Raw genomic sequence first — 23,454 nt, forward strand, 5'->3', positions numbered from 1 at the left:
TTGCTACTTCCCTTGGTTTTTTGCCTCCCCTGTGAAGTATGAAGATAATGACATTGATACAAGTGTAGCATGAATTATACTGATTAAGTTCAGAACCTCAAGGCCTTGGGACATTGGGCCTAATGGTTCACTCACTGGCTGGGGAGCCTGCATCTCATGGATGTGCATGCCTAGTTTCAGGTCTTGACTCTGGTCCCAATTCTAGGGTCTTCGTTGGTGTACTCTGGGAAGTTAAAGGTGCTGCCTCAAATCATTGGGTTCCTGTCACCCATGTTGGAGACCCAGAGTTTCTGAGTCGCGGTGTCAACCAGGCTCAGTCCCAGAAATTATAGTCATCTGGGGCATGAACCAGTGGTAGATCACTCTCTGCTTCTCAAATGAAGTGTACATACGTGACTGTCCCCCACCTGCCTTAAGTGTGGAAGACACTCAACACATGGGAACACTATGCTGCAAAGAACAGTTCCCTTCCACATTGTCATGGACAATTTCTTGAGTTGAAATACACACACACACACACACACACACACACACACACACACACTGCACTGAAAACAGTTCAGTGATTTTAAAAAATCCTTTTGGGTGTATTTTCTTTTGTCTTTAGAACTTCTTGAGGAATCAAAACAACAAAACAAATTATAACCTTGTATGTGAGACCCTGCAGTTTCTGGACTGCATCTGTGGCAGTACCACTGGTGGCCTGGGCCTGCTGGGGCTCTACATCAATGAGAAGAACGTTGCTCTGGTCAACCAGACCCTGGAGAGCTTGACAGAATACTGCCAGGGCCCGTGCCACGAAAATCAGGTAATCTCATGGAAAATCGGTTGCGACTCGGGACCACGGGACCAGGGTGGGGAAGGAGCCTGCCTTTGTAAACGTTGGAAAAAGCCGCCTTCTTGCTTCACCGCACATTTGCACTTTCCCAACAAAGCATGTGTAGACTGAATAATAGTTGAGTGAACACTATCCCATATTTTTAGTTCTTAACATAAAAGAAAAATTTCCGTGAAAATGTTCAAGGTAAAAATCAGGCTGATGGAAAAAGGATAAAATGTGTCTCCTCATCATTGCTCAGTTTTCCTCTGTAGTCAGTCCAGGATTTGTGGCATGAAATTCCTTTGACTCCCCCAAAGTGGGGAAAGCATGGTGTCTCCTTTAGGCTGTGGAGTGGCTCTTCACATTCAGGGCTGCTGTCGCCGAGTGTGAACAGAGCACAAAGTTCTGGTTCTCTTCCACAGAACCTCTGTCTCTGGTCCGACTTCTCAGATACGAGGGTCGCTCTGGGATAGCAGAAGACAGGGTACCTGGCAACTTACTCATTAAAAGTCGAGCATCCACTCAAGCATGATGGAGCTACCAGCCACGAGAATGAATCTATCCTGTGAAAGCTGTCAGATCACAAGTATTTCTGAGTGTAGATGGGAAGGGAACATTGAGACCTAATATCAATTGTTGACATACAAGTATGAAACAGAACTTGGTTCTGCTGCGAATTAGGTGACACACACTCACACTCAACCTAGAGCCTGTGTCATGCTTACATGCTTGATTACATAGGCACATATAATAAAAATGTATCAGCATTGAGAGAGTTTGTTTTGGGATTCTTTTGTCCTTCTGACATGTGCCTATGGCATACTAGATGAATTTGTAAGTTTTTGTCCTATATTTTTGTGCTTGCAATTCATTCTCCCGGGGGCAATGAAACCAAAATATCTAACTGTTAAGTAAAGGGAAAGCATTAGAAATTCAGATATTTGGCTTTGTTGCTGGAAAAAAAAAACAAAGTATATTTGTAACAGAAAATATGCGTACTATGTATCTCTCTTGCTTTTCATGCAAAACCTGTAAGAATGGTCCCCCACTTTTGGTCTTTAAAAAAATGAAGTTGGATTTTGAAGGTGAATTACTCAAACCAAGTAAGCTCTAAAAATATAAATACTATCGTACCATGAACCCCAGATGTAATTCCCCATGCTCTGAAAGTGTGGGCAAGAAGTGTGCAGCAAATCGTAGGACTGATCTTCCAGGACATGTTCTTGAATCTTAGCAAATAGCAGAAGAACCTCAGAAAATACAGATCCCCAAATGAAAAACACCTCTCCCTGTTTTGTGGGAGGAAAGATTGCATTCCATGGAGGGAAAAATAAGGACCGTGCTGCAAATGCATTCTGTGCTGAATGGATTTGATTTTACATTTTTCTCCTTCAACTCACCAAGTTTCAATTTTCCAAATTCCTTGACAAGATGCTACATTATCACATATAGTCCCACAAATGCAGCCCGCAAGTTTGTGAGTTTATGATGTAAAATTAAATTCAGACCCTTTGAGGTACAGACATTTATCAAGGTATCTTCTACATGTTCCTCAGTTAAGATCCCTCCATAAATCTTTTAAGTTAAGAAATCTGGGAGCTTCCCCCTTAATCACTATTTTTGCCAGTGTGTTGTTCCACAAACATCAGGATGTTTCTGTATAGCTTGTCTTGCTGTATGGCTGCAGTATCTCTTGTCACCTATTTAGCATTAAGTGGCAACTCAGCATGCTTCAGCAGCACTGTAGAATTGACTTAACAAGTCTTGAATCTGAGAAGCACATCATTTCCATAAAGGGAATATACCTGGAGGCTATGTACATCTTAAAATTCTAAGTTTAAGGAACTCTCCTATTAATACTGTATTAAAACTTGTTGGCTTTGAAATAGCCTTTCAACTTAACCACTGTTCTTTAACATCTATAAAAATGCCCCCTTTAAAATATGTGGGCTTGACAAAGTGTATCAGTATTCTGAAAATCACTACCAATCAGTGAAAAGTGAGATTCTGCATTTATAAGTCACTTGCTCAGAGTTAAGAACTAATTACTTTTTAAGGGTCAGAAACTGAGTTAATTCTGTTAGATTATGTCCTGTTCCAGTGTTGTTACACTGTATTTAGAAGACTGTCTTATAGATAGTTTTGTTTTCTAGACATGTATTGCTACCCACGAATCTAATGGGATTGATATCATCATTGCTCTGATCCTAAACGACATAAACCCTCTTGGAAAATACCGAATGGACCTTGTGCTCCAACTAAAGGTACAGTACATTCCCTGTGCTGGAGGTGGGGTGGGGAGGATTTTCATTCTTTACACAGAACCCCAGGTCGGTTCTCTGTCTTTAAGTAGGTGTCGTGAAAAGTCAGGATCTTGTCATATTTTCAGCTCATGATGACAGAAGGAAATAAAATAAGCACACTGGTAAACTCCTGGTTAAAAAATGTGGGGGTAGGGTGGAGCTTTGGCTGGTAAGGATGGGGAACTTGGCATTGAGTGGTGTTCCAGACTGTCCTGCATTGGAAGTTGTTTCAGCCTCATGACTCCCCTTCTGATTTTACTGTACATCTTTTATTAAGCAGAGAATCAAAAGGTGCTCAACATTCATGTTGTGTACATTTCTCATTCACCCTGACTACCAAATTCCATCTAGTAAGTCCCAGTTAGCTGACACCAAAGCAGTAGCATACTTTAGTTTTCTAAATGCTGTTCTGGTTTATATTAGAATCTTTTCCCCACACAAAATGCATTGTCACAGTCATCCCCTTGGAGAGTTTCCCGTCAGCCTTGTACACACTTCCTAGCAGTTCATTTGTCAGAAGTCACAGACATTGGGAAAATTTTCTTTTAAACTTTTTGTTCAAATGGAAATGGATAATGAAGGTTAAAAAAACTATGTAAATTCCAAATGCTAAGACAAAATATTTAGTTGAGATGAATTAATGAAGCCAACATTATGCTGAGTTCTAAACAGGTAAAATAAAATCATTGCTTAAATACAATGTCTGTGTGAATCAAATCTATCTGATATCATAGAGACTCTGTAATTAAGTATAGCCTTATATGGGTAAATGTAGGAATGATAATTTATAGTCATGTTTCGGATTGTAAGTTTAGGTGTATGATAGTAGTAAGCAAATCCTGTTAATGGGAGGAATACATTATTTTTTTTTCACTGTTTTTGTTTGCAATGTGTGTAAACTTTGGATCTTACATTCATAGAGTGGAATGAAGGTGATCTTTGTGTAGATTACACCTGTGTCCTGTGTTTTATGAATATGAGGTATTTGTGCCCCAGCCAGCATAAGGATAATATCTGTGAATCACAACTATGTATATTGGCAAATGTGGGGCTTCCAATGAGAGCTTGTTTTAAAAGTAATAAGTTCTTTTTAACATCATAGAAATGCCATATTAAAAATATTAAGGTTTTATTTTATATCATTTACTCCTTAATTTGCATAATTATCCATAATTTTAAACATACTTGACTATACTTACTGATTTAGTATGAGCTTATGAATTTTTCATATGCATGTCTTAATCTTTTATTTTATATTCACTGATCTGTATATATGGAGTGGTGAATTTGCGAATAGATTTTAAATTTTTTAAGAATCTGATTTCTGGAAGAAAATGTAACACTGATGCTTGCATTTGATTTTTTTAGTATATATAAGCTCTTGTACTTTTAAACTGATTCTGAGTTCAGTAGATCATGTGCAAAATTTCCATTCTCCTGACAAATTAGATAAAAGAAGATTCGTCAGGGAAAAAATATTGCCAGTAGTATTACACCACTGGCTGGATTATAAGCTATCATACATGGTTCCTACTGAGAGTGGCTGGTTAGAGAATGGTGTTAGTGTTGCTAAGGTTTTATCTTTGACTTCTGTGGATGTCTGTTCAAATAGATCTAAGGTATCGTGCTTTCCACCAAGCCTGGAAATGTATTTGCATGTAATACATGATTGTAAGTGTAGATTTTAGGATTGATGAAAATATGCACATTATGAAAAACGATGCTACTGTCTCCCTCTCCCCAGTGTTACTGAAGTCTTTTCATGATGAGAGAGTAACCTTGGTGTCACTGTCATCTTCATAACCACTGTTACTAGCATTAGTCTCTTTAAGACGGTCTTAAGGCTGTACCTCTTTCTTAGGAAAAAAAAAATTTATTATTCCATGAAAAAGTTCACAGACTCCAGAATTTTCCCTTCCCCAAATTCCTACCCCTTACTGATTCCCCCATAGAATTATAGTAGTATAGTTCTTCACAATCATAAGTCCAGCATTCTGCTATTGTATCTGCAATGTATCCTGACACTGTAGGCATGGGCAATGACAGAGAGTCCAGCATCTTATTGTCAAGATATATTCAACAGTTTCATTGGGAGTCCATCTTTAATTTGGAAATAGAGATGCACACTGCATTGTTTCTTTACATTTGTATGTAAAAGTCTCTACTACGTAGTTATTAAACATCCCCTTAAATGAAAAGCCGTAAAACAAAATCAACAAGATAGTAAAATAGAAAATTTACAACATTAAGTTAAATAACATGTTATTGAATGACTGTGTCACTGAAGAAATTAAAAAAAAAATTATAAGATCATCCTGAAGTAAATGTTAATTGTGTGACCTATGAGTCAGTGAGAAAATTAATTTATGAAAATGAAAAGCAAAAATATCAACCCCCCTTAGGTGTAGCAAAAATAGTATTGAATGGACTAGTGATCTTGTATTTTGCGTGAAGGTTGCCGTATATCAGAGAGAACATACTATACTTGTTTCACTGAGTTTAATGGTCTCTAGTTGGAACCATTTGGTTGCAAATGGTAGAATTTCATTATTTTTAGTGGCTGAGTAATATTCCATGGAGTAGATATATCACAGTTTCTTTATCTACTTCTCTTTGAATGGGCATCTGGGCTGTTTTCATGTCTTTGCTGTTATAGATTGTGCTGCTTATAGATTGGATTACAGATTCCTTTCTCATATGTAGATTTCATTCTTTTGGATATATTCCCAGCAGTGGGAGAGCTGGGTCATACAGTAGATCAATTTTCAGTTCTCTTACCCCCCTATCCATACTACTTCCATAGGGGTCTTACTAGGCTACACTCCAACAAGCAGTAAAGGATGGCACATTTCTCTCCATATCTGTGCCAGCAGGTGGTGTTAGAAAAGTTCTGAATGGACTCTACTCCTTATGTACTCCTATCAAAGATTATGCATGGAAGGAAGGATTGTTATTCAAATAAGTATTATAAAAATATTGTGAAAACATCACTTTGATATCTGTCACCATGTTGTAATTCGCTGAACTTCTGTGAGCACTGTATGGTCAAGATAGTGTACAGAAATACTGTACAAAATGATTAAAAAATTGTGAACCCTGTGTTATCTTTATGTAAATCTGTGATCTTCACTTTAGGTATTAAGTCATAGCAGAAACATTATTACACTTGTAGATGAAATTGTCTGAGACAATGTATAGGTAACCCAAAGTTAGAACATGTCAAAAACAATCAAAGCCATTTTCATTCTCCATTAAGCAAACAGAGAATATGTTACTTTCTATAAACCAGATGGCAAAGATGCTATAAGATCAGCAAATCATTATCAATACATTTATGTTCCAAACAGGTAGCTATAGAGCTTTACAGATCAAATTTCATTAGTTAGTACCCAGATTTCATTAAAAATTTGACTTACTTACATATTAACATTTCATTTGTAAAGCAGTTGTTCTCTACTTTTAAATAAATCTTTAAAACCAAATTATTCTAAATTCCTTAACATAATTTCTGAAAAACATGTGATTGATCCCTCTTCACCTGTTTTTTTTTGTTGATGTTAAATATCATAGAAATGCCTGCTTGGGGGCCCGGCGGCATGGCCTGGCGGCTAAGGTCCTCGCCTTGAACGCCCCGGGATCCCATATGGGCGCCGGTTCTAATCCCGGCAGCTCCACTTCCCATCCAGCTCCCTGCTTGTGGCCTGGGAAAGCAGTTGAGGATGGCCCCAAAGCTTTGGGACACTGCACCCGCATGGGAGACCTGGAAGAGGTTCCTGGTCCCGGCATCGGATTGGCGTGCACCGGCCCGTTGCGGCTCACTTGGGGAGCAAAACATCGGAGGGAGGATCCTCCTCTCTGTCTCTCCTCCTCTCTGTATATCCAGCTTTCCAATAGCAATAAAAAAATCTTTAAAAAAAAAAAAAAGAAATGCCTGCTTGGGAAAGCGGCAAGGTAAATGCGGTTATATTTTCATAAAGCATATAATAAATAACTTTTATATATGAAACACCTTCTTACCTATTTTAAAAATATTTCTTGTTATGTATCTCTTATGATTAATTAGCCTTATTTTTTGTTGACAACTAAGTACAACATTCTGTATTAAAATGTTAATCACCCAAATAATTAGCACTTTTAAGCTCTATGTGATTAAGATAAATAGTCACTGCAATCTCATTATAACAAACGCGGGGATTGTTAACCCATGAAATAGACTGTGCACGCACACTGACTTCACTCTGTGTCCGCAGAACAACGCCTCCAAGCTCTTGCTGGCCATCATGGAAAGCAGACATGACAGTGAGAATGCGGAAAGGATTCTGTTCAACATGAGGCCCAGGGAGCTGGTAAGGAAACTGTTGGAAGCTGTGTTACGAATGAGAACCTGAAAGGGCACGTGGATAGGAGGTCAGTCCTTTTCATGCTCCCGCAGCGCGGAACAGGGTGCTAGGCGCTTCCACTACAGATGCCCTGAAGGCCCTGCAACGGCACGTGTGTGTGAGAGTTGCGTCCTGTGACTTTGTTCCTTTTTATACACACTGGACACAGCTCTTAATCAACTCTTCTACGCTAAATGCGTTTTTTATTTGCCCTAAAGTATGTTGGTTTTAGTTTCCTAGCGTGTGGAACACACGGGGGAAGTTGATTAAAAATTATATCCTTCAAGGTTTTTACTTTGATCTCCAAGAAATAAAAAATAAAACCAAGGACTTTGTAGATACTTACTCCATGTGCAGCTCAGTGAACTGTTGCTCAGTGTATGGCCCGGAGAAAGTTGTGTTCAGTGCTCATGGTTGTTGTGCAGAGATCCTCTGTGTGTCTTCTGGAAGAAATAGTAACTTTCCTCTTACTTGTGACATGTGAATGTAAAGATTTACTTATTTTTATTTGAAAGGCAGATTTAGAGAGGAGAAATGCAGAGAGAGAGCATTTCCATTCACTGGTTCACTCTCCAAGTGTCTGCAATGCACAGAGCTGAGCCAGTCTAAAGCCAGGAGTCAGGAGCTTCTTCTGGGTATCCCACATGGGTGCAGGGACCTAAGGCCTTGAAATATTCTCTGCTGTTTTCCAAGGCTATAAGCAGGAAGCTGTATCAGAAGTGGAGCAGCCAGGGCTAGAACTGGTACCTATATTAAATGCTAGTACTTCAGGCAGAGGATTAGCGTGTTGAGTTACTGCACCTACAACAACATGTTTTTTTTTTAATTTTTAAAAATTTTTTTTGAAATAGAGAAAGAAATCTCCTAAATGCTGGTTCACTCCTTCAATGACCATAATATCTTGGGCTGGACCAGGTAAAGTCCAGAGCTGGGACCCAGTCTTGATCTGCAACATGTTTTGCAGTCATCCAGCTACTTGGGCCCTCCCCTGTTTCCTCTTAGGCTCTTCAGTAGTTCTAACTAGGAGGGGAGTAGGGCCAGAATTGACCCCAGGCATTCTAATGTATGATGTGTCCTAATCACTGTTTTAACTGCAGCATCAGAAGCCTCCCCAGATGATGGTGTTCAAGCATTAGATTCGAAAAGCATCCCGAATAAGCCCATAGAGCTCAGGGCCTCAGCATTCACAGCAGCACACCTGTGGCACCCTGGCACCACACTCTTGCGCTGTCACTTTTCTAGCAGAGAATGGAGCCAAGATGGACAGATGAGGAGGAAATAAGATGCAGCTTGATTTACCACACCTTTAACAAGAGCCTAGCATTTGAAAGGTGTGGGCCAGGAGGGGCAACATTGCCGAGCCTATGCAGGAATGGAATGATGAATTACATATTTGGTCAGCAATACCAAGGAGTAGCCTGGTAGAAATACAAGCTCTTCTGCTAATAATGCAGTTATCCCTTCATCTACTACTTCCTGCTTGTGGCCCACTCTCATGCTATCCTGGATTGACTGGTCGTGCCCAGTGCCTCCTTGATACCTCACATTGAGTCCTGCTGTGGTCACGACTGCTGCCTTTGCTGACTCTCCCACTGAGCAGGAAGTTCCACCGGGTCCTGGAGGATCCTCAGTGCCCAGTGTGACATTCAGCACCGTGTCTGCTCCCTCAGTGCTGTTGCCATAAACCATAGACTCTTCACACTGTTCCAGATCCTCCTAAGTCAGGGAAACTTTGACACTATCCACGTTAAACAATCAGAGCCAGTTTTCCCAAAAGAAGCAGGAACAATTCAGAAAAATGCTTCTGTTGTTCATTGAAGTCAAGATGGTTTCTAAGGCCATTGACTGTTAGAGCACTTTCATGCTTTTGCTCTCTTGAGGCTCCCTAATTTTAAATTATACTCCACGAGTGATCAGGGTGTTTTTGACCTTGTTATTTTTTTTCCTGGCAGGTAGATGTGATGAAGAATGCCTATAACCAAGGACTGGAGTGCGATCATGGGGATGAGGAGAGTGGGGATGATGGCGTTTCCCCAAAAGATGTTGGACACAATATCTATATTCTGGCCCATCAGGTATGGCATTTTACAGCTTTGTATTGTTTTGCTGTCTTGTCAGCGGCTTATCATCCTATTTTCAGCTTCTGCTCCGTTCATTGATTCGGCGCTTGCCTGCCTTCATTTCGGTGAAAGAGAGGAACAAACACCCAGAATGGCTGATTTTGTGCACTAAGTGTGTGTTAGGGGACCCTGCACAAAATAACAGTACTTCCCACCAAAGACTGCTGGGCCTGAAGGGAGGAAGCAGTCCCCTCTGGGAGTCCAAGAAAGGGGCCAACCAAAGTCCCAAGGTGTAGAGGAGGAGATGGTACTGAGCAGACAGGAGTGGGGAGTCAGAGGACATGCTCAGGTCTAAAGTGACAAAGCTGACGAGGTAGCTTCTGGCTGCCTTGTCCTTCCTGCCTCCTGCAGAAGATGTGAAGTGGCAGCCTTTGAGTTTCCATTGGACTTCTAGCACAGATGAAGCTCAATTCTTCTGTACGGCTTGTTTCCCTTTAGTAACTTAGAAAACAGTCCTTCGTAAGTCTCATTGAGTACATTTGGTTCTATTAGCATTGTAGTGGTGTTTTTTTTTTTTACATCAATTTTAAATTTGCTTCCCGTACAAATTTGTTTACAAGTTATAATGTCAAATGTGTATGCCAATTTGATTTTATCTATAATAACTCCTTCTTTTTCACAGAATACATTTGAAACTTATAGGCTTTCCCAATCTTCCTTTCTAGTCATTTTCTCCTGTTGACATCTCTTTTCTCCTGCTTTCCCATACTTCTTATCAGTTCACTAACTATTTATAGATGTGAGATTAGATTCTGGGTGGATTCTAAGTGGACGTTTTGGAGAGGTAGAGGGACAGAGAGCTCCCAGTCAATGATTCTTTTCCCAAATGACCTTTCCCGCAACAGCAAGGACTGAACCAGTGCTGGACAAGGGCCAGAGCTGGGTGCTGGAAACTCTCTGCAGGGCTCCCACTGAGGAGCTCGGTGGGGCAGCGGGGAGGGGGCAAGAACTCAATTACTTGGACTATCACTGCTGCCTCCCGGAGTTGGCCAGAGCTGGAATTGGGAGCCACAGCTGGGAATCAAGCATAGGCATTTGCTGTAGGATGCAAGTGCTTTAACATCTAAACACTTAGACATCTTAACCACTTAGGCTAAATACCTGCAACTGGATTTATTTTTAAAGAAAGAAAAAGAAAGAAAGAAAGAAAGAAAGGAAGGAAGGAAGAAAGAAGTAGACTTGGTAGCTTGTGTGTAACTGGCTAATTATAAGGAGACTTCAAAAGACTTATGAAAATGTAAAATTAGAACAAAAGCTCATTTTATGTATAAAACATATTTGGTATTCATACATATATTTTATTATGTACATTGTCCAGAAACTTGCTGGACAATGCTGAAGACACCTTGTATGCATGAACTTCAAAAATGTATCAAAAATAAACTACCTTTTTAGTTCCATTTTCCATGAACTTTGTGAAGTCCTCTTGCCTGTAAGCTTGAGTATAATTTTTACGGAAACTCCAGGGAAGGAATCATATTCTGAAAAATACTAATACAAGAAGCTGTAATTGTTTGATGATGTCATTTGTTCATTGAGAAGGTTTTAAGGTCTCTCATTGCATTTCAAAGTGCATATATTGACCAGAAAGAGGTCATGACATGTGAGTAATAGCTAGAAATTCAAAAGAGCATTTCAGGTATTGAGGAACCGAAAGCCTGGCCAACTGGACGGATTAGAAAATGGAGCCCTTGTTTGTGGAAAAGGTGTTGTCCTTAAAGAGAAAGAAAAATCCAGTGGTAGGACCTGAGTTAAACTATAAAGGGATTGACTGTTGAGTGAATGTGAGTTGAAAGAAAAAAAAATTCCTAGACTGAATTAAGACCATGCTGGCTGCAGGACAGGGAAACGCAGTGACTCAGGAATTGCTGGGAGAGGAGTGGCTTCACAGATATACCACTGTTCAGGGGAAAAGGCTAGGAAGGTTGGGGCTGAGGGAGCAGTTACGCGTTCTAGAAGAAGGAAGTAGGAGAGGGGAGCCACCTCTGTATTTTTCTTTGTTGTTCATTTATTTGAGGGGCAGTGAGTATTTGAGGGGCAAAGAGATACAGAAGAAGTGGGGCAGGAGGACGGATCCTCTGGTTTACTTCCCAGATGCTTAAAACAACCAGGGCAGGGCCAATGCTAAAGCCAAGAACTCAGCCCAGTGTTCCCTGCAGGTGTCAGGGACCCGACAGCGTTAGCCTGAACCTGCTACATTGCTAAGTGCATATTAGCAGTGCCCTTAACAGCTGGGGCCTGGACCAGACAAAAATCTAAGAACCAAGAACTCCAACTGAGTCGTCTACATGGATGGTGAAAACTCGAGTCTCTAGAATATTGTCTGTTGCCTCCTATTACATGAACTCTGTCAAAAGAAGAAACGAAACTCAATCCCAGGCACTTTAATGTGTGGGATGATCATATTTCAAGCAGCAGTTTAAATGGCTGTACCACGATACCTGCCCCTTGAGGAAATCTGAAGTGCAAGTTTAGATTAGCAGCACTAAGATGAACAATGAAGAGTTTAAGTTCAATTTAAGACTTAGGCCAGTTCAGTTATAGTAGGTTAGTATAAGAACAGAAAATATGTATTTCTTTTTCTAAAGACTGTATTAAATGTTGAAAAGAGTGGGAAAGGGGAAGAAAGAATGCCGGAGCTGAACAAAAATAGAACAATGATACAAGAAAAGGTAAAAATCCCTAGGAAGAAACAAATTAAAAATGAAAACAGCTTAAAAGTCAACGATTTTAATGTATTTGAATTTATATATGTATTTGCAGAGGGGAACAAAGATGGGAGTGGGGTTAACTGAGGAACAGAAGTTGCAAGGTGGTGGAAAAGGCTTAGAAACTATTAAAAGCAAGGAACCCAGGAACTCAGGAACCCAGGGTGTGAAAGTGGCTTGTGTGGAGGGTTTGAATCAATTCCCCAAAATAAAGCACTGGAAAAGCAGAAGTTACTAAGTAACCAAAGTCCATGAAGAAAGAAGGCAGGTGTCAAGAAGGGAGAGACGTGGTACCAAGCCAAGAGGAGGAGGAGATTCTGAAGTGCTGGGTGAGAGGTTAATATGAGGTGCCAGTCCCCGTGGGTCCCTAGCCGGGCGAGCCTGGGCACCCGTTGTCTGCTGCTACAGAGTTCAGTACTTGTTTACTTATCTTATTCCGTGGTGTGGAAGGAGTGTATCCTCTTAGAGGTGACTGCCTACAACAGCTAATCAGCTTTCACTTAGGAAAGAGAGCCTCCAGGACTCCTTCAGCATTCTCTAGACCTAGTAGCCTATTGGGTTACTTCCGGAGGCCAACCGTGGATGGCGAGTCCCTCATAAACCTGCTGTGCAAACAGTTCATGCACCCAGGCATACAGACAAGGGAGCAGCGTTTGTAAGCTTTGCTGCAGGAGTAACCGCATAGCTCAACCACATGGCTGAGCCACGTAGCCAGGCCATAGGTGTTTGGTGGAGCCTGGGTTCTGGTCCTTTGACTGCAGCTGTCAAATCATTTGGCTCCTGGGTGCAAATGACCATATGTGCTGTTTTCTGCTTCAGCACATCTCAGTAATTCCAAAACCAAGATGCAACTTCCTCCTTGTTTGGCTATAATCATCCTTCGCACAGACAGTTTATTTTGGTGCTCGCAGACTTTCAGTTTTTGTTGTTGTGCTTTTCACGGCTGTGAAGCAGTTCTGCTTTTCCTACCATGACATCCCGTTCGACCCTTTGTGTGGTTACTGTTACAAGAAGCAAATAATGCTTCTTGTAAGCGTTGTGTCTGATCTACATAAAAGCTATAAATTAACCCAAAAGGGAATTTCTTAAACTGTAATACTGTAGTGTGTGGCTCAGAGAGTTTCCTTAAAATCCAGCTCAGCATCCTCTCCGACATCCCATCTTCCACACTTTCTCAGCCTTGCCTCTGTCTCTCCATTCTATAGTTTCTTCCCATCCCCTCTCATTTTTGCTGTTACCTGTCGTAGAACCAATACTGCCAACCATCTAGAGCAGCATTCAGATATTAGGCTGTGTAGTGTCTCTGGTATCACAGCTTCTGTTTTTCTGTTGTCCTTTCATTCTTACCCAAGTGGGAAGTATTTGGAGAAATGTTATCCAGACATATTAGCTAGCAAGCCTATGGAGAACAAGATCACTATAATTGCTTCTGTAAAATTCTTTGCAAATACGGGCTTAAAAAAGTTCTGTGAGCGTTTCCCCATATTACTAAATGGTTTTTGGAAGTGTAATGTCAGTGTTTGCATAATTGTTCACCATTTAAGTGTACTATAATTTATTTCATCACTCCTACTGTTAGATATTTAGATTTCTAATGTATTTGATATTATAAATTATGCCATGATGAATGTCCTTGAAAATTAATCTTTGCCACACTGATTATTTTTCTAGGATAAGTTCCAGGGAGTTTAATCGTTGGGCCATGGAGTAGTAACTATTTTATGGTTCTTGATGCACTTAATGAAATTGTTTTCTACAATGCGTGGTGACACTCATCTTACTGAATCCTAAAATTATTAGTATTTCTAAAAAAATCTCTGCCAGTTGATGACGTGTGGAACATAGTGCTCTCTCAGCTGAATGTTCTGGAGTAAACCAGTGTGTGATAGATGATAGGGATCCTGCTTGGGTTCACAGTTTCTGCCTTACTACTGTCCTTTCATGCGTTCTCTGGTCATTCACATATCTGCTGGGAATTGCTGAAACTTGCATGTAGCCCTTCTTTATTGTGCCTTAATTTTTTTCTTACTAAATTGTAATTAAAAATAATAAATACTTCCAGTCATACTATACACTTCTTCCTGATTGACTGAATGTTCCAAATGTAGTTGTTCTCTACCACCTTGAGACTGAGTAAAGTCTTATCTAGATTTTTTTTCTGGCTTATTATGAATTCAGCTTTTGCATTTAGTGATGTCATTCTTGAGTGTCACGGTGTGGAAATATAAATATATCAGTGCTGATATGAATTCATTTCTGAAGACATAACTCTAAGATTGGATACCGCCATGATCTAAGAACAGGGACGGTAGAATCACACGAGTGTGATGGCAGAGGAAATGTCTTGACAAGTTCAGGCCAACATCCTGGCCATGGTCAAGGCCAGAGAGGGCATGTGGGGTTGGGCCAGGCCAATGGGCCTCTTTCAAAGGCAAGCCTTTACCTGAAGTTGGCTGTCACGGCCAATTGGGATTAAGTCCTGAATTTCTGCTCCTTTGTATGTATCAGAAGAGCTCAAATTTTGAAAGTTAAAAACAGTGAACTTTTCTAAGCTTTGAAAATTAGCAACTCAGTCAAGATTTTGTGAAGCAATGAACAAGACACATAAAACTTGCTAGTGGGAGCCTGGCACAGTAGCCTAGCTGCTAAAGTCCTCACCGTGCATATACCGTGATCTCATATGGGCGCCGGTTCTAATCCTGACAGCCCTGATTACCATCCAGCTCCCAGCTTCTGACCTGGGAAAGCAGTTGAGGACAACCCAAAGCCTTGGGACCCTGTGCCTGTATGGGAGACCCAGAAGAGGCTCCTGACTCCTGGCTTCGGATTGACTCTGCTCTGGCTGTCACTTGGGGAGTGAATCAGTGGATGTAAGATCTTCCTCTCTGTCTCGCCTCCTCTATATATCTGACTTTCCAATAAAAATGAAACAAATATATATATATAAAAAACCTTACCAATGGCTCGTGAGGCCTCAGTATACCATATGTAGAGTAAGGGGTACAAATTCTTCATGCATCTTTTCATCTATTTGCATGGGGATACTGAATGCTCCCTAGCTTCTGGGCGAGAGGCTAGCAGTGCAGCATTGAAGAGCCACAGCAGATCCCACCCAGAGAACCCACACCCTGACTTGGAGCAGCGAAGGGCAGACAAGCCAGAGAGCAAGCAGACAATGGTGGCAGCTTTGCAGTGAATGAGAATGGGTGTGGCGAGAGGTCGTGGCCAGGGCATATAGGCTGATCCAAAAGAGCTGAAGCTAGAGCTAAGTTGGGGGGAAAAAAAGCCGAAACAAAAACCTAAAAAACCCATATGTAGCATGGAATGAAATGGGTAGACAGATGTCTATAGGACAGTATCTAAGGGACTTCAAAGTGACAGTAAGCTTGATTGTTGGAGTCGCAAAAGGAGGATAGGTTAGCAGGACTCTTCAACCATATTGTAACGCTTGAATATGATAGTAGTCACTTACAATTCACCTTAAGTTAATTTATTAGAAGTTAGACTTGGTGAGCAGCTGTTATGGCAGGCATTAGGGTAGTTACTGAAACGGACAGCTGAGCACAGATGAGGTGAGGACGCTCACAGTGAGCTGTGCGAGAAGAGGATGGTTCATCATTGGAGTTTCTTGTGCTTGTGTTAAAGCGGAGGGAAATAGTTCATGTAATTCCCATCGATCGGTCCAGGAGAGGTTTTTGTGGAAGAATCCTGAAGCTTTCAGGAATGGAGAGTATATTGTAATCAGAGGCAACAGTTTCTGAAATAAAAAAAAAAACACCATAATTATTTTATGTTATTAATTGAAGATATTTATTTAAAAGACAGAGTCACTTCTGCTGGTTCATTCTTCAGATGCCTGGTGTTGGACCCTGGCTGGAGCTGGGAGCTGACAGCTTTGCTCGGTCCAGGTGTGTCCCATGGAAGGAGGGACGTAGCTTCTTGAGCCATCACCACTGCTTCTCAGAGCTTGCAAGAGGAGAAAGCTGGTGTTAAAAGTTAGAACTAGGGTCCGGTGCGATAGCCCAGTGCCTAAATCCTCACCTCGCATGTGCCAGAATCCCTTAGGGGTGCTGGTTCATATCTCAGGTACTCCACTTCCCATCCAGTTCCCTGCTTGTGGCCTGGGAAAGCAATAGAGGATGACCCATATCCTTGGCACTCTGCGCTAGCATGGGAGACCTGGAAGAAGCTCCAGGCTCCTGATTTCTGGTTGGCTCAGCTTCGGCCATGGCAGACACTGGGGGAGTGAACCAGCGGATGGAGGATCTTTATTTTTATTGGAAAGGCAGATTTACAAAGAGAAGAAGAAACAGAGAAAGATTGGTTATAAAGACTGATCACAGGAACTTGAATGTTGCACCAACAAGTGCATGAATTAATGGCTAACACATGCCATGCTCTAAAGGTTTGGCATTTAATAGTGTATTACTGTAAAGAAAAATTTAAAGGTATTTTCCTGTTATCACCAAGTCATAATCAAAGTTAATGATGATTTCTTCCCCCAGAGGGTAGAATAATCTTTGTTTTTATTCTCCCTATGCCAAGAGCAATGCAGGGCATATAATAGACAATTTAGAAGAGATTAGGAGAGAAACTGCTTGCATAAATGTGTACTGAGAATATTGTTGTATAATGTAGGCACTATATAAAGATGAATAGAATCCTGCAAAGCTGATATTTCAGCATTCAATCAAGGATCTTACTCAACTATTTACTTTGATTTTAACTTTGTAGATCATTCTTTGCCTTTCTTGTCAGCAAACCGTGTAGACAGACCTGTTATGTCTTCTCACCTGCTGGACATTAAAAACTTTTGTTTATCATGCTCTCTTGTGAAAAATAGAGTATTTTCTCTTAGTGTTACAAGTCAATATTACTTTAGTTCTCTTAAGACCCAAACTGCAACCTACTTTCCCCATTTCCAAGCTAAATTCCAATCAACAAATGAATATTTCTATTTCTTTCTTTATTTTGTGATCACCCTCCACACTAGCTTATGCTATTGGTCATCCTAGAATGGTTCTCTAATTACTTCATGTATGGAGGTCTTTGATAATAGTTAGTGGTGGTTTTATGAAATTTGGACACACATCAAAGCTCATTTTAAAAAAATTTCACGAAGAAAAAAATGGGACAAAATATGTAAGTTTAATCCTTGAATAGGCCTCCACATATCTTTGAGTAACAAGAATCTTTGGATTACTGCCATGTAAATGACCTCTGAAATTTGTGATTAATGTGCACAATAAAAAATGCAATCCGGGAAGCTGATTGAAATCAATCGCTCTCATTTTTACCTTCATGTAAGTACATAAAGGCAGGTTCAGTGGAGACAGTTATTATTTTTTGCTTAACCTCCCAAGTTTGTTATATGCATATTTGTTTCTAGTGACATAATTAATTTTTAAAAAGGCTTATCTGTTTTTTCATTGGAAAGTCAGATACACAGAGAGAAAAATCTCCTGTCCATTGATTCACTCCCGAAGTGACTGCAAAGGCCAGAGCTGAACCGATTCACAGACAGGAGCCTGCTCTGGGTTTCCCACGCAAGTGCAGGGTCCCAAGGCTTTGGGCTGTCCTCAACTGCTTTCCCAGGCCACAAGCAAGGAGCTGGATGGTAAGCAGGGATGTCAGGATTAGAACCGGCGCCCATATGGGAACCCAGCGCATGTAACGTGAGGACTTTAGCCACTAGACTACTGTGCTGGGCCCTCTGAATGACATAATTATTGGAGCATCATTCAGTTCTGGCAGCACAGAAGCCGTTCTGTCTGTCTAGACTTCAGTCTCTGCTAGGAGAGATGAAGTATCATGCAGTGGTGTGGCACGATTCCATTCCCCCAAAAGGAAATTACACAGCTTTTTTAAAAACCATATTTGAAATCCTTAGCTTGTTATCCCTAAACAGTTCCACTGTCACCTTCACTTTTGGGACAGAGGGAAGCAGGATGCTCTGTGTAGCCCTTGCATTTAAGCACTTTATACCATGCTGAAGGAATTTTTCTAGACTTCCTGATAGTCATCACTAATTCACTAATTCTCTTTTTTTTTTTCCCTTAAAGATTCTATTTCATAGATACAGTTGCCCTGAGCTATGCTTGTTTTAAGGGGTATGTACATAAATTACTCTAAAATGTTACATCTTAAGACTGAAATCATGTGAAGTGTACATCCATCATTCCTGCAATACGTTTTCCTTGGAGGCTTTGTTCAGCTCACCTTTTTTGCAGCTTGTTTTCTCGTGCTAACATGTAGCGATCGGCATTGCTCATTTACTTTATTTGTGGAACTGGAAGGATGGGTTTGTAATTGCGTATGTAACTTCCATCTCTAATATCTCTGAAAGGTTTTAACCAACTTGAAATTATTTGACCTTTATTATTGCTTATAGTACAGAAAGTAGAAACCAAGTTGGGTCATTCAGCCCACGGAGACACTAATGCCTCAGTATTTAAGGGCTAAAATGCTATGCCAAGAGGATTATGCAGATCCGTCAGCTGTTACTCTCCCTAGCCCTGTAGTTTTCCTGTTAGTTGTGTACGCCATTGGTTGCTCTGACTTACATTTTGTGCCCATAAAGAGGTCTTCAGGAGGTTCATGGATGGGCAGTTGCTTTGGCACAACAGATTTAGCTACCGCTAGGGATACCTGCATCCCCCATGGAATACCAGTTCGAGTCCTGGCACTTCTGCTTCTCATCTAGCACCCTGCCAACATGCCCATAAGGCAGCAGATGATGGTCCACGTGCTGGCCTGGCCCTGCCTTCTGTAGGCACTTGTAGATGGATCCAATGAATGGAAGGACACCCCTCCCCATCTTTTTGGGTAGATAGAAAATAAACATTTTTGAAAGTTTTGAAAGATTACATTTGTTTCTCATACAAAAACCTTTGAAGTTCATGCATAGTTTTTTCATAATAGACATTTTCTGATGACTTATTGAATACTCCTTATTTGCATGGTTTTCACTTCTTTTTTGTCATGCCCCAGCCTCCCCCACTTCATCTTTGCACAAAAATAATCTGTCTTTTAATTCCATGTTTCATGAACTTCTTGGAGTATCATGTTTGCAAAGTGAACTGTCAGAGTCCTAAATAAACTTAAGAAAGTGGTCCATGAAATAGATTGTGTTTTGTATAATGTGAGGGAATAATCAGCTAGTGGATATTAGTGGATTTACTTGTACATTACTTGCTTATTAAGGGAATCTGAGGTCCAACATGGAATGTACATGTGTGATTGGACTGCCCGAAGTTGAGATTAGAAGCCTCTACAAGGAAAGGGAACCTTGGTGTACATAATCTTGGCTGAATTTCATACTGTTGTCACTGGTAACTGAGATGAAAATCGTGGGTTGTATAATCAGTACCTATTCTATTCATTAGTGATCCACTTGTTGTTGGTATTTGATTCTTTGTAAAGAGTTGAATTGATATTGTCATTATCAGATGGAATTTGGATGTATAGTTTCCATATTTCCTACAAATGCAAATACAAAATTACAAATCTGAAATAGCTGAAGACAGATTATGTTTTCAGAAAATGTGATCAAAATAGTTTGTTAATGGTAGCCTCAAACTTTTCCGTTTTAAGTCCAGAAAATTTGCCCAACTTTGTTCCCTTTTTAAAAACTTGGAGGGTTGGCTTGCCTCTGACTTCACACTCAGTATCTGGGCAATCATCCACATCTACTTAAAGGGACAATGCGTAGCAATGGTTTTCAGGCTCCTCACCAAGAAGCTGAGAAGCCAGTGACTTCAAGTATATCTCTTGCAGCAGCACCCAGGGGCTCCTGAAGAGCAGACACAGGTCCCAGACACTGTTAATAGTTATTGGGGAAGTCTGACAATGAGCTGTCAGAGCAAATGAGGGTGCATCCAACGTGCCAGATCAAGCCTGTCCTGATATTGAGTTCTAAGAGGTATTTATGCCAGGGTAGAATACAATACAATGGATACTGTTTTCTAAGATCACTTTGAGTAATACACAAGACAGAATAACTTGCAGAGCTGTTTTTTCAGTGCTCAGGGTAAATGATCAGTATTATCAATATTTGTAAGTTAAATTCAACAGAAGTGTGTTACTGCAGCAGCCATTGTGAAAATAGATATGCAAGACCACTTCATAGACAAATTCTGATAATGGAGGAACTTTCCAGTAGGTGAACTTAATTGGAATAAATGTTGGAAAATATCACAAGATTATAATTTCAAGTGTCAGAAAATGGGCTTTATCTCAGTTTCCCAGGATTATGAACAATCTGCTGTTCTCAGTGCTGGGGTGGATTGAAGAGCAATGGGCAGAGTCTTTTCCCTGTAGGTACTTGCGTTGTAGTTGGGGTGTCCTGGTCCTTGAGAGCACATTGCTTGTTTCTTTTGGAATGTGCCTTGTGTGGTGAGCAGGAGCTGCATGAATATGGAAATGAGACAGACTCTAGCCTCCTGGGCTCTCCTTTTATTAAAGGAAGAGGAAACATAAGCATTGAGTCTGGGAAAGGCATGTGTCTGGGTGCTTGTGGCTCTCAGGTCAGGCCTGTGCCAGCAGGAGAGAGTGTGGGGTGCTCAGCGAGCAAGGGAGTCAGAGGAAAAAGGAGGCGTGATTTCTCTCTGCCCTCCGTCGTACTGTCCTTCACTCCCATTCAGACGTGTTAAGCTGCTGCTTTCAAAAACTTCGTCTGCTGGCTCACCATACTGCTCCCTTCTAGCTTCTTCTATAGAAAAATTCTCCAAAGTTTGTGTGTCACAACTATATTGTATTCCTCCCTTTCCCGTTTCTCTTGAATCAGTGAGGTCCCCCAGTGACCTGCCATACTTGATATGTCACCATCATTGCCGTCAGATTGGTCATGTTCTTATTCATGATAACCTTTCTGCACTTAGTTTCCACATAGCACAGTCTCCTGGTCTTGTGCTTCCTTACCTGTTCCTCTTCTTGACATCCCTCGCTGCTCCTGTCTCTGTCCCCTGCTTCTGTTAGAGGTGTTACTGTCAGTGTGCAGGACTCCTTCCATAGAGACTTGACCTTCTGGATCGGTGCCTACCGTCTGCACAGCTCATTCAGTTCTGTGGCAGGAAGTACTGGCTAAGTCATGGTCAGACCCCAGCAGTGTGGATCCCTCTTCTGAACAGCAGATTGGTGACCTTGTACTGGTAGCTTGAGACCTGCATGTGAATATTTCAACTCCTCAGGTAGAACTTTCTTCATTCTCCCAGCACCTGTCCTGCTTCACTACAACCCTGGCACTCAGACGCCCAAGCCTGAGCTGTATAACATGCGTCTGCAGTTGGGTTGCTGCCTCTCCCATGTATTCCCAGTACAAACTATCCTTACTGCGATCTGAGAACATATGTCATTGAATTTTCGTGGCCTGGTTACTTGTTTGTCTCTTCCATTAAACTCCAAACTCCATCAAAACAGAAGTTAGGCTGTACTCATGCATGCCGCCCAGCTGTGTTTGATGTGATAAGCATTTTAGGTCGGCTAAGTAAGTAAGGAAGTGTTTATTAGAGTCAACAAGGGAACTAGTAAGGAAGTCAGAGGGGTTGCAGTCAATGTGTCAGGCTCTGTGGAGGGACTGATGTTTGAGATCAGCTTTATGGACTTGTAAAATTTAGGTAAACAACAAGGAGAGGAAGTTTTCTGGGCTCTCTATACTGTGGAAGGTAGCAGCAGAGGGGCACATCCAACCAAATTCTGGAGCAGTTAAAGTACCAGATAAGTCCATCGAAAGATTTATTGAGATGTGGCATGACATGCATTTCTGCTCAACTTACTGTTTTTTATTTGGAAGTCAGAGATACATATAGAAAGAGATCTTCTGTCTGCTGGTTTATTCCCCTGATGGCTACAGCAGCCAGGGCTGGGCTGGACTGAAGCCAGTGGCTTCATCTGGGGCTGCCACATGGGGAGCAGGGCTTCACACACTTAGGCTCTCTTCTGCTTTTCCCAGACTGTTAGCAGGGAGTTGGATCATAAGTGGAGCAGCTGAGGCATGAACCCCTGAGCCCATATGGAATGCTGGCATTGCAGGCGGCTGCTTTACCCACTGCCACAACACCAGCCCCAAAGTGCCTAGTTCTTAAATTAATGAGACATTGCTGATTTTATAGTATGCTGAACAAAATCATGGAAAGACAAATGGTAAAGAAGTGCATTCTCACACATCTTAAAATGGTCTTTAGTGATTGTATCTTTGTGTGCTAATTAATATCCTGACAGTTAAAAGCAAATATTTAGATAAATCACTTATACATGAATCCAAGAGAAAACATAATTAGCAGACATATAAGCCACTATGAAAAAAACACTTAAGGTACTGAGTAACATTCTAGACGTATGTGCCTCTTTGCATGCATTTACCTATAATGTACATCAGTTAACTTGTTTTCCAGCTCATATATTAAATGAAGAAAGTTTAACCTGTATAGCTGATAAGTTTTCCTGGTGTTGCATTGTCAAAGTGTAAGATGGGATGGGTGGCAGGACAGAAAGATCCAAGTTGTGCACTCTAATTTAGTACATCCGACATTCGCTTACTAAAGAGATGTGTGAAAATAGTTTTTCCTGGTATACCAGCTGAGAGAATTGTGTGAACATGTGAGTCTTCCTTATTACACAACAAGCTTGTTCCGCCTCTGTCTTTTGCAGCTGTAGATGAATGTTGAGTTTCAGGGGCACAGAATGTACAGGCCATGGTGACAAAATAATAATATTGGATAAGAAGGTGAGGCCTCAGAAAGGAAATAGTTCTCCTCAGTCAGACCAAGAAAGTCCCCTTCCACAGCACAACCAAATTATTACTTGAAATTCTACAGTGGGGAAAATTTGGGAGAGTCCCTTCTGGAGATTTACATTATCAATGAAATAATAGGGTTTTAGGAATACAGATTTGGATTGGTTCAGAATATATCATCTAGAAATGTAGCTTTATACATGTACTTACCAATGAATGTATAATCCTATGCATGGTTTATGCCTGTCTTTTTGTCAGTTGTGTGAGACCTGACAATTTTGTTTGTGTGACACTATCACATGTCAGTTCTTGTGACATAGTGAAGTACTGTGCCCTAAGTATTAGGCTTTTGGGGGGCTGTCTGTCGATGCTGCAAATGTTCTAACTTACAG

The 23,454-nt window shown here is 41.0% G+C and overlaps 1 protein-coding gene across 1 annotated transcript in view; it reads left to right on the top strand.

The window, feature by feature from the left end:
* ITPR2 (inositol 1,4,5-trisphosphate receptor type 2) overlaps window positions 1-23,454 on the top strand; it is a 418,343-nt gene that overhangs the window by 282,359 nt on the left and 112,530 nt on the right. The window contains exons 42-45 of the mRNA XM_058655945.1: window positions 608-808; window positions 2,974-3,084; window positions 7,374-7,469; window positions 9,455-9,577. Of these exons, the coding sequence (XP_058511928.1) occupies window positions 608-808; window positions 2,974-3,084; window positions 7,374-7,469; window positions 9,455-9,577 (531 nt within the window). The remainder of the gene's footprint in view (window positions 1-607; window positions 809-2,973; window positions 3,085-7,373; window positions 7,470-9,454; window positions 9,578-23,454) is intronic.

This window comes from Ochotona princeps, chromosome 27 (assembly GCF_030435755.1).
Source record: "Ochotona princeps isolate mOchPri1 chromosome 27, mOchPri1.hap1, whole genome shotgun sequence".
Taxonomy (NCBI): Eukaryota; Metazoa; Chordata; class Mammalia; order Lagomorpha; family Ochotonidae; genus Ochotona; species Ochotona princeps.